Source organism: Nematolebias whitei, chromosome 9, assembly GCF_014905685.2.
Source record: "Nematolebias whitei isolate Nwh7 chromosome 9, NemWhi1, whole genome shotgun sequence".
Taxonomy (NCBI): Eukaryota; Metazoa; Chordata; class Actinopteri; order Cyprinodontiformes; family Rivulidae; genus Nematolebias; species Nematolebias whitei.
The window spans coordinates 3095092-3106987 of record NC_056506.1 but is presented as its reverse complement, the minus strand read 5'-3'; the positions used below and the strand labels follow the sequence as shown (position 1 = coordinate 3106987).

The window sequence follows — 11896 nt, the reverse complement described above, 5'->3', positions numbered from 1 at the left end:
TCAGAAATATTAAAATGACTCCAACATCACGTGTCTGGGTCAGAAATCTTAAAATGACAGTGAATTTCGTTGTAATGTCCTGACGTGACATTGAGCAGTGTGTCTGTCACAAGTTGTCATTTTTTCTACAAATTTTTAGAGACTGGCTTCAAACTTGAGCAGATGTTCTTCAGTGAGTGTTCAGAACAAGCCTTTTTAGTGGTTTATCATTTTTGTTAATAATAAATCATTAGTCACCCTAAAGATTGATTAGCACACAAAATTTTATCGTCATTGACATTTCCACAGTTCTATTTCGTATAAGCCTTGCCCTTTAAGGCTGTCGCTGTTGGGTTATCCCGATATGCGGAGCATCACACTGAAAAATTTAGTCCACGCCCACCTGCTGTGTGGGCCCCACCCGGTTCGTATAAATTACGTTAAGAGCGGGAAATCGGCTCCCATTTTTCTTCCTCGAGCTAATAGCACTGTCAGAAGAACGAAGAAGGAAAGTCGTGTAGATGACCAACCTTTGTTAAGAATGCTTGGCCCGTCACATCGACATCCGGTCGTCCCGGTGAGCTCCCCTCCCAGAGGAGAAGCTGACGAGCAGTCTTGTTTCAAGGTAAGCGCCGAGGAGTATTTCTCAGTGACAGGTCGCTACACGCTGGACAACGCCATCTTGTAATTTTCCTCTTATCGCCGACCCCCGGAGCGGATCGGATGGTTCCTCCGGGACAGGCAGCGTCAGCAGCGGCCCCCCGCGTCTCATTCCCTCCTGGAGAGCGTAGTGTCGGTGGAGGGGGGCTGAGCAAATGCTCACCTCATCCCACCTCGTTTCCGCTCCCAGCCGACGGCACCCTCTGGGGTTGCCCGCGTAACCCAGGAGTGGCTGACATGAAGGGACCTTTTTTACATCCCGCGCCTTTTCCCGCCAGTTCGGATGATCCGGCGGGAGGGCTCTTTTTCTAGGCTCCTTTTCCGGCTCACCGCCCTGACCCCATCTGGCCTCGTTTTTCCCAACAGGGCGTCCTACGGGACGAGGCCACAGCTGGTTTTCCTGGTAGATTGGGGGTCCGGTTCCCACAGCCCATGCCCATCACCAGAGCAGAGGGGTTTTCACCGAGCTGTTTTTTTCCCTCAGTGCCCCCTGGAGCCGAGCCTGACGGAGGCTTCATCGGAGCAAGATGTCCAGGTGGACTAGGGTCCCACGCCTCCGGTTAGCGTAATCCAGACGGTGACACCGATCTTCGACTGAGCTCACCAGCATGCGTTCCAGACGGCCGCAGCGAACAGCACGTTAAGCTGTTGGCGTACATGTTCAGAGGTGGGAGGAGACAACGCTCCGTCTGCAGAGCAGCTGACGTCACCCCCAACCGGTGCGCCTCTTTGCTGTCTGCCGGCCAGCATCGCAGCCGGAGGACAGAGTTTTTCAGCGTTTCCCTGAGACCGCCAACAGATGGCGCTCTAGGACAACAAATGGCAGAGCAATTGACGATTGTGGCAGATAATGTGTGTAGGTGACACGAGTTTTGGAGTAAAACATCATTTAATGATGAAAGTGTCCATTTTTAGCCAGTTTGTCAGCTCAGATGATCTGACAGTGGCTCTCTCTCACACCCTCCACACGAAATGAGCCGGTGGCAAGACGGTTCCACGGCCGTCTCACTGAGCTTCAGCCCGTCCGGCCCTCTTCATACCGGCGACAGAGTGTCCAACGTTTTTCCCAGAGACCTCCTACAGACGGCGCCCTGGGCCAACGAATCACAGAGCTCATGGGGGAAAAGATTCAGAATGATGGTCTGCAGAGGGTGTGTGTAAATATGACACAAATGTTGAATAAAACATCATTCAATGATCAAGTGTCTGTTTCTAGCCAGTCTGTAAGCTCGGATGGACTCACAGCGGCTGCGCACACACCTTCCACACATAACGAGACGGTGTCTTTAATAAGGGTTTTTTTAAACTCACCGTTGCTCCAAGACATGACGAGACGCTCGCACCTCACAACGGTAAGCGAAATAACTCATTGTCAACCCGAGCTGCACGATCCTCACCCAAGCGGTGTCAAACGCACACTCACGCGACGCAAACAGCCTTCACCCAAACGGCATTGCGTTGATGATGGTGCACACACAGCTCCCCGGCGTTCACCGGCCCACATCGGCATAAATGTGGGACTGCAGGTCGGGTTGCTGGAGGACCTTCGCTCTCAGTGAGAGCGACACACGCCGCATCGAAGCAAATGCGTGCCCCGGCAGCGCAGGCAGCCTTCATCCACCACATCTCAGCGCTCGGCCGCTCACGGCAGCATAAGCGTGAGACAGCTGAGCAAACCCAGTGACGAGTCTCGCTTCCAGCGAGAGCGGCGTGCGTCCCACAAGAGAAAAGGTGTGCTCCCGCGGGGCTCGCAGTCTTCACTCAAACGGCACGGCGTAGATGAAGTCGCACTCACAGCTTCGCAGCGCTCGCCCGCTCTTGGTGGCATAGATGCGAGATCTCAAAGCAAACCCAGCGCAGGACACCGCACGCGGCAGGAGCGACACGCGTTTTCACCGCAGTGGCGTCAAACGCACAGCCCCACGGCGTCATCGACTGTCACGCTTCGCCTCAGCACACACCGGCCCACCTAGACATGAAGGTTGGTCCACGGTCCGAACGCAGCACACGGGCACGTTCAGAGCCCTTTCGAGGAAGCCTCGCCTTGGGGTCACGCGGAAAATATTCCCGCAACACATGACGGCGGTCGAGGCGGTGGACTGGATGACATCCGTACAAAACATGACGCATCACTTAAACGCACATCCACTCCACGAACGTTACGCGGAGTGGCTAAAAATATGCTCGCCAGACAGATGGATGGCCAGGGTGTTATGCAAAGGTTACACGTTACAATTTGCAACCCGACCCCCTCCGTTCAGAGGAATTTTAAAGACGGTCCTGTCATCACCAGACCAAATCTCATCCTTAAATGCAGAAGTCCAAGAGCTTCTGATAAAATAAGTAATTTCCAGAGTTCCCAACAGAGAGAAAAACACAGGGTTTTACTCATGTTACTTCCTGGTTCCCAAACGGACCGGAGGGATGAGATCGATTTTGGATCTGTCAGCTTTCAACAAGGTGATCATGGACAGACCGTTTCACATGTTGACAACCAGACAGCTGTTGGACAACATCCAGAGAAACGACTGGTTTGTTTTCCGTCGACCTGAAAGATGCTTATTTTCACATACCGATCATCCCAAAACACACAAAATTCCTGCGTTTCTCCTTTCAAGGGATTAAGTATCAGTACAACAGGCTGCCGTTCGGTTATCCTCTCGCGCCTTGTACGTTCTCAAAGTGTGTGGAGACAGCCCTGCATCTGTTACACAGAGCAGGGATGAGAGTTTTGTTTTACCTGGATGACCTGCTGCTGCTGTCACGCTCCAGACAGGAAGCAGTGATGCAGGCTCAGGTGTTGACATCACACCTGTTAAATCTGGGCTTCACCATAAATTGGAAGAAAAGTTCAATTTTCCTGGCCCAGACAATTGTTTATCTGGGAGTGGAGCTAACTCAACCACCATGAGGGCTCGTTTATCACAAACGAGAATCGACACTTTAAAAAAACAGCTCCGTCTCGTAAGACCTGGCAGAGTGATAACAGCTGTTTTCCATCATGAAGCTGTTAGGAATGATGCCTATCTCAAGCAGTAGGGACGCTGTGGCCCCATCACACATCTGCCCACATAAATGTTTTGGAGTGCCACACGGTGCTGAACGTGATTCAACACTTTGCTCCTGTGCTGCAGAATCAACACGTTTTGATTCACACAGACAACAAGGTGACTGCTGCGTACATAAACCGACACGGGGGTGTGCGCTCAGCCCAGATGTTACACATTGCGTGAAAGCTACTGTGTTGGGCTCACCAAAATCTGCTCTCCATCAGAGCAGTTTACATACCCGGTGTTCTGAACAAAGGGGCAGATGTGATGTCCAGGGGCGGTCCACGTCACGGGGACTGGACTCTCCATCCAGACCTGATGACTCAGACGTGGCAGAAATTTGGCAAAGCAGCTGTGGACCTGTTTGCGACACGAGAGAATGCTCAGTGTCAACTATGGTTTTCTCTGAGCCCGCGAGACGAACCACCGCTGGGGGTGGATGCGTTTGCCCACAGCCCATGGCCCAAAACGCTTCTGTATGCGTTTCTTCCACCTCCTCTGATTTTACGGTTCCTGAACCTAGTTCAGGAGGAGGGATTGACAGCTCTCCTGGTGGCCCCCGAGCACATGAACGCACCATGGTTCCCAGTCCTGCAACGCCTGCTGTTGGGGCGCCTGTGGTAACTGCCGTGGAGTGAGGATGCTCTCCTCCAGGCAGGAGGAGCGATTAGGAGTTACCCAGAAATAGGCCAGCACCTGTAGGTCTGGCCGCTGAGCGGATCCGCTTAGAGAGGATGGGTCTCCCACAGGATGTAGTGCGCACAATCCAGGATTCACATGCTGCATCTACTACAGCGCTATACACATCAAAGTGGACAGTTTTTCAGCGCTGGTGTACAGAGAAAGGTGTAGAGGTCATCTCATGTCCACTAGGTGGCATGCTGTCCTTTCTACAACAGTTGATGGACAGAAATTTGGCGTCCAGCACGATTAAAACGTTCGCCACGAGGGTTCAGAGACAGAACAGGTTTTAATCATCCGCTGATGAAGCGTTTTCTAAAAGGTGTACAGAGACGCAGGTCTGTTTCACCCACTTGCTCCACAGTGGGTTTTAACGCTGGTCCTGCGAGCCCTGATCAAAGCTCCATTTGAGCCTCTGGATCAGGTCCCAATTAAATTCTTGTCTCTTAAAACAGCCCTGCTGCTGGCTTTAACATCCGCTAAGAGAGTGAGTGATTTATCTGCCCTCTCTGTCGCTCCGTCATGTCTCAGAATTCAGGCTGACGGCAGCTCAGCTGATTTAAGACCAAATCCAGCTTTATGCCTAAAACATCACGAGCTCTTTTAAATCAAGGGTGATATCGTTGGAGGGGTTTTTCCCTTCCCCCCACAAATCAGAAGAAGAGGCGTTTTTCTATCTTCTCTGTCCGGTGCAGGCGTTGACGTGTTACATAACATGCACAGCTGCAATGCGTAAAACTCAACATTTGTTTGTGCATTATAGAGATGCACCTGCAGGTCGCCCGTTATCCACCCAGCGCTTGTCACACTGGCTGTGTGAGGCCATTTCTGAAGCCTACAGAGCATCAGTTTTAGAGCCTCCTGTCAACCTCAGAGCACACTCGACCAGAGGTATCGCATCTTCGACTGCCTTGCATAATGGTATGACAATGCAGGACATTTTGTACTGCGGCCGCGTGGTCAACACCCTGCTCATTCATTCGCTTTTATCTACGTGATGTGACGGCTCGTCCCATGACACATTCTGTCTTTAGTGTTTTACAGAATGAATATTATTGTTTCATGGAACTCGGTTTAACTCACATCTGTCTGCATGCATTACAGTGTGAGATGTTGGTGTCAGTCACAAGTTGTGACTGTTATTTTGGTTCTGTTGTCACTAATCAGTTCATGACTATTGTTACCAATCAGTTCATTTGATTAATAATCAGCTCTCCTGTTATTATTAATCTGTTCATATTGTTCAGCCATAACCGGTTGGTTCATGGCTCTTTTCAGCATATTTTCCCTCCCCGTTGAATTTTTTTCCGGGGCATTCATGCATTCAGAACGCATAGTTACACAACATGCGTCTGTGCATAGCACACATAATTACGCAATGCGTAATTACGCACATGGGGAGCTGAGTGACAAGACGTTTTTTGGGCAAGCTTCTACTTCATACGGTGTTCGAATGGACCCAGTGAGGCGAGGACCACATCTGCTTCACCCTTAACCCATCAGCGACAGCCTTAAAGGGCGAAGCTTATACGAAATAGAGCGTTGGTTATGTACTGTAACCCCAGATTCTATGAGTATAGGCGTAGCCCTTTAAGCGTCGGGCCTCACTGGCTCCTAAGTGGCTGAAGAAAATGCTATTTGGGAGCTGATTTCCCGCTCTTAACATAATTTATACGGACCGGGTGGGGCCCACACAGCAGGTGGGCGTGGACTAAATTTTTCAGTGTGATGCTCCGCATATCGGGATAACCCAACAGCGACAGCCTTAAAGGGCTTCGCTTATACTCATAGAATCTGGGGTTACAGTACGTAACCAACGTTTGCCAGTGAAAAAAGTGCTACTGAATTAAAATGGTTCAATTTTGGAATTTAGATAATTGAAAACATGAACCAACAGTCAACAACAGGGTTGTTCAAAAGTTTTTGTTTATCAGATTCAAGAAAATTAAGCATTCTTTTATTGGAGCAATCAAAATAAAATAAAGTAAAAAGCTTGATCCTAATGGACATCTGGATACTTTTTCTATTTATTATCAATGTAGAGTCTTATTATTATTATTATTATTATTATTGTTGTTGTTGTTGTTGTTGTTGTTGTTGTTGTTGTTGTTGTTGTTGTTCTTACTATAACCCAAGCCAAGAAAATTAGCTTAAATTTTTTTTTTTAATTATTGTTATTTTTTAATTTGATGGTGTAGTGAACCTAACCTGAAGTAATAAGCCTAAGGTCGAAACACTTGACCTTAAGAACCTTGTGGGACAGAAACTGTTATTTCATTGATCTGCACCCAGAAATACAGTTTGACCCATCCTGAGACTTTCTTTCTTGAATTAATCAAGTAGAAAAGACAATTCTCTATAATCATTACTATTTTACAAATGTTTGATAATCAAATTGTGTTAGTTCACTCAATGTTTACAGGTTGAAGAGAACTATTCATTTTTATTTACATAAACAGTAAGTAATGATTTTTATTCCTCATTCAAAGAAGAAATCAGGGTAATATGCATTTCTTGATTTTTCTGTCTTCAATGAGCAAATTTGTAAGTATGTTAAGGTTCAAGTTTCGGTCAACTAAAAGTTTACTGAAAAAGAAATGTCATGTTTAACTGTTACAGCAGATAATAAGAGTAGAGACTCCACGAAGTCTGAAGTTCTCCAATAATCTTTCTGTCTGTCACTAAAACAATCCTTGACTTTTCATAACACCTTACATCACAAACCACACCTCTGTTCTGGTCCATCGACCAATCAAAAAGCTCTCAAATGACCCGGAAGTCGACCCATTTAAATGTGGCAACTTCCCAGTCTAGCGGCTGCGCTCAAGATTGAGATTGAGTTCAACATGGGAGTTTTCAGAGCTTGAAAGTTTTTCCTGGAGAAGAGTTCCAGACTTTAACTCTCTGAAGAGAGTTAAAGAGTTCAGAGTTCTTGGATGCTAACGCAGGCGTCCAGAATGCTTCTATTGGAATATAGAATGCAGTGACGATTTTGGGAATTATAACTTCTGTTTGGATAATCTCGCACGACTCTCGAAGTATTTTAGCTGTTCTCAACGGAGACGCTGAAAGAGTCAAAGGAAGGATTCTATACCGACGCTGACCTATCGTCAACCAGGTAAAAGTTCTACTTCGACCAAGCGTACCGTGACCAAGCTGAGAACTGAAGGAGCGTGCACGTTTCTGGTCAAACAGATTAATTCCCTCACACATCTCTCTGTAAGATAAATCTCCATTTTCCATCTTAAACTCTCCTTTCTCCTAAAATCATTACAGATATTTTAGAAATATCTGAAGCAAAGTTCTCAATCACCGCCGTGTGATTGATGTCTGCTGTTCTGCTGAGAAGTGAGGACAATCTCCGTATTGTTCCAACTTTCTGTGAAACTAGCCATGTTATTGTTTTCATATTCTGCCAAATTAATGTAAATGTGTGATGTTAAACTTTGATTCTGCAAATAAATGACCGCATTCATTTTGATGGGTCAAAGGTAAATAACGTCTCTCGTTACATTTCTGTTAAACTCAACGCACGACATTGACACAGTCAGAAAAATGAAGAACCCGTCTTAAACAGTATGAATATATCCTGCATATGTCATACTACAATGGTTAGGGCTTGGTACCTTTCTAAAAACAAAAAAAACCCGGTGTCGGTACCTTCACTTCGGTGTCGGTTCTTGGACGGTTCTTTTTTCTGTACCAATTTTGTAATTACTATTAATTCTAACAAGAATAAAATTACGTTACACATTACAGTACATATTGTGAGTTTTATTTTTTAACTTGGGTATTTTTCCATTCCAAATTTTCTTACATTAAAAAAAAACAAATAATTTCCAGTTCAAAAGACCAGTTTCAAACCAGTGACATGTCAGTGTCTAATGTTCACTGCTTCACACTGAGGACCTTTTCACTGAACAGTTTTTCTTCAGAAACATCAACATGTCTGTTTTCTCTGGACACAAACAAGCTGCTCCTGACTGATGGTGTCTCCAGCAGTAGAAAATGGTCACTCTGAGGCTGTAGATGATGCTTGTTGCACACACAGATACCTGGTTGACCAGTTTGACAGCACTGACATGTTGTCCCTCACATTCCACCAGCAGGTCACTGGATTCACTGAGGTTAGGGTTGATGCAGACTTCTGCACCTCTGTGTCTCTGCCTGAATCTTCTCTGTGGTTTAGGGCTCTGATCATCTCCCTAATTGACACGAGAACACAAAACATCAACAATAACATGGTTGTGTTATTATTGCTCACAAAACATTATCTAGGCTGAGAGATAAAGGTTTAACTGGTCAACAACATCCTGTACAGCTTAACTTACCTCCACCGTGCAGCTTCCACTGTAGAAAAAGGCAGTAAACTTTTAACAATAAAGTTTGTGATTGTCCTGTGGCCCCCACCTCGCTTTTCTTTTGTCTCTGTCCTCACATCTGGGTCAGAACCTCCTGTGAGGAGAACATTAACAAACAGTGAAAATCAGCTGAACTGTTTAAGCAGCTGACTGGATGGATGAGCACAGTTTTACAAGCTAAGCTTCATCTGTTACTGTCGATCTTTAGTTAGCTTCTGAGTTTAGCTAGCTACGTAGATAAAATAAATTTACACACTAATATCTTAAAGCTAGCATTACATGGATCTAGTTTAATTCACCGCGATGTACATGTTAAGCTGCAGTAACGTTAACAAAAGTAAACTCACCAGATGAAACACGGACACAGAGCCGTCCTCGGGAGTTCTTTCATGAAGAAGAGTCGGGCCGTGGATGTTGATTGAGTCCGTTTAGCACACACAGACTGACTAACGCTGAGAGGAGGGGGGAGGCTGCTGTCCGTCTCACTTCTTGCAGAGAAACACGGAGCAACTTTCTGCTCGTGTGTTGTCGAAGCCGTTCGACAACACACGCCGCACACGTGAACCCCGTCTGTGGGCGCCACTAGCACCATAGACATACATTACACATAGATTAGGTACGGCAGCTCTATACAGCTCTGGGTGTAAACACGTACTCTGTCATATGTCTGGTGTTTTACCTGCCTGCATGCTGAAACCACGTGACATGTTACAGCCAATACCAAAACTTGACACTGAAAAAAGATTGATGTTTCAATCCATACACCGACCGGTGCAGTTCGGTGGGTGCCATAAAAGAACCTCGGTTCGGTACTTAGCCCTAGTCTTGGCCCTGTCTGGTAGGAAAATCCCAAATTCATTGTCTGGAGGCAAAAAGCAGCCAAGTCAGCTCAGAGAGGAACCGACCTGCTGTAAGGTCCTCATGTTAATTTATTTTACCTTCTAGAAATGAACTGCTGAACTTGTTCCTGCTCATCATGAAGACCAACAAGTCCTACAAACTTGTTCTTCACAAGAAAGGGTTTGGTGGAAGTGGTAAGAAGAAATGTGTGTTCTGTTTGAGCCCATATTCTGACACATTTGATATGCTTTTATTGTGAAAAGTTGAAACTGTTGTTAATAATCTGTTTTTTTCTTTGAACAGATGACGAGCTCGTTGTCAACCCTAAAGTATTCCCTCAGGTCAACTTGGGGGATATAATTGAAATTGCACACCCTACTGATGAATACAGGTACATTACATTTTGAAAGAAACCATCCATTATCTTTTACCTGCTTCTTCCTTTTCGAGTCATGGGGGTCACTGGTACCCATATCCAGCAGTTACTGTGCGAGAGACAAGAGGTGGGGTCACCCTGGACAGGTCTCCAGTCCATCACAGGGACACAGAGACAAACAAGACAAAACAACCGTTCACTCTCACTTTCACCTAGGGACAATTTAGAGTTACCAATCAGCCTAACATGCATGTTTTTGGTCTGTGGGAGGAAACTGGAGTACCCGGAGAAAACCCACGCATGTACGGAGAGAACATGCAAACTCCACCCAGAAAGGCCCCCGACCAGGATTTGGTCCGGTGACCTTCCCGTTGAGATGTGGCAGCTCTACCAACTGAGCCACCGTGCTACCCATTTTGAAAGAATCAATCAGCAAATCAATATAGACAGATTTGTTAGTACCTTTTCACAATAATATCTGTAATGTAGCTTATAACTTCACAGGTTCGTTCTTTTCTTCACTTCCATTGAAAGTGTTAATACTGGACAGGAGGCATCAGAGATCATTCATTCAACCTTTCTTTATACAGCCCAACAAAGTTCAGTCAGGTCCTCTGGACGGTTTCTTTGTGTTGAAGTGAAATGTTTCGTCTTTCATCCAAAACACTTGATCAGTCCGAGGAGCCACAACAAACTCAGTCCCACAAGCAGCACACTCCCATAGTGGGACGACCAATTTGATGGTGATCAAAAGTCAAAGTCACTTTATTGTCAAAAACTGCAACATGTACAGGACATACACAGGATTGAAATTACATTACTCTCAGACAACAATAACCATTTAACATTAAAACATTTAAGAAACATAAGTATAAAATGAAATAATGAAAGCATGATACTGTCTTAAATTATAATATAGCGGTATAAAAAATATTTTAAAAAGTATCTGTAAAATAAAATGAAATGAAGTGAAGGTCCTGACATTGATATTTGTAGAAAGTGGCAAAGCAGCATAGGAAGTGAATGTACACAGTGTATGTATGAAGTCCTTGATATTGTTGTAGGTAAAGTGACATATGCAATAAGGCTAGTAAAAAAAAAATATATATATATATATATATCAACGGTAGTGTAATATAAGCAGCAGTGTGAATATAAACAGTAGTGTGATAAGATGGTTTCTGAAGTCCACCCTCTCCCCCACTGACTCCTCTGAGGCAGCCATGGCCGAAGTGTTCAAAACATCAAAGTTCATGCTCAGTAATCAGGATCTGGATTATTGAGCATGAACTTTGATGTTTATTTACACAGATTAGTCTCATTGAGTCACAAGGACTCATTTTCAAGAGAGACCTGTTCATATCAGACAGTTTGTGTGTGTGGGGGATTGTTGATGAGCATTGTGCTCATGGGTAATTTAGTCACTGGACCTCTAGATACAAGGCAACATCAGGGACATTAGGCAGCCATTGACTGAAAAAGTGCAAACGTGTGAAATGGGACAGAAGGCACCCAGTCAGAGTGCAAAGGCGTGGTTTTGTACAAGGTGCTCATGGGTAATGAAGTCTGAAACTGCTGCTGTCTTTGACGAAGCTGTGGTGGATGAAAAAATTAGACAAGTTATTATCTGCAGAAATCAACATACAGGTCCTTCTAAAAAAATTAGCATATTGTGATAAAGGTCATTATTTTCCATAATGTAATGATAAAAATGAAACTTTCATATATTTCAGATTCATTGCACACCAACTGAAATATTTCAGGTCTTTAATTGTTTTAATACTGATGATTATGGCATACAGCTCATGAAAACCCAAAATGCCTGTCCCAACAAATTAGCATATCATGAAAAGGTTCTCTAAACAAGCTATTAACCTAACCATCTGAATCAACGACGTAACTCTAAACACCTGCAAAAGATTCCTGAGGCTTTTAAAAACTCCCAGCCT

At 45.1% G+C, this 11896-nt stretch overlaps 1 protein-coding gene across 1 annotated transcript in view; it reads left to right on the top strand.

Moving 5' to 3' along the window:
- Positions 1 to 9680: 9680 nt before the first annotated feature.
- depdc5 (DEP domain containing 5, GATOR1 subcomplex subunit) overlaps positions 9681 to 11896 on the top strand; it is a 393910-nt gene continuing 391694 nt past the window's right edge. The window contains 2 exon segments of the mRNA XM_037681974.1: positions 9681 to 9765; positions 9875 to 9962. Coding sequence (XP_037537902.1) covers positions 9708 to 9765; positions 9875 to 9962 — 146 coding nt within the window. The 5' untranslated portion in view covers positions 9681 to 9707.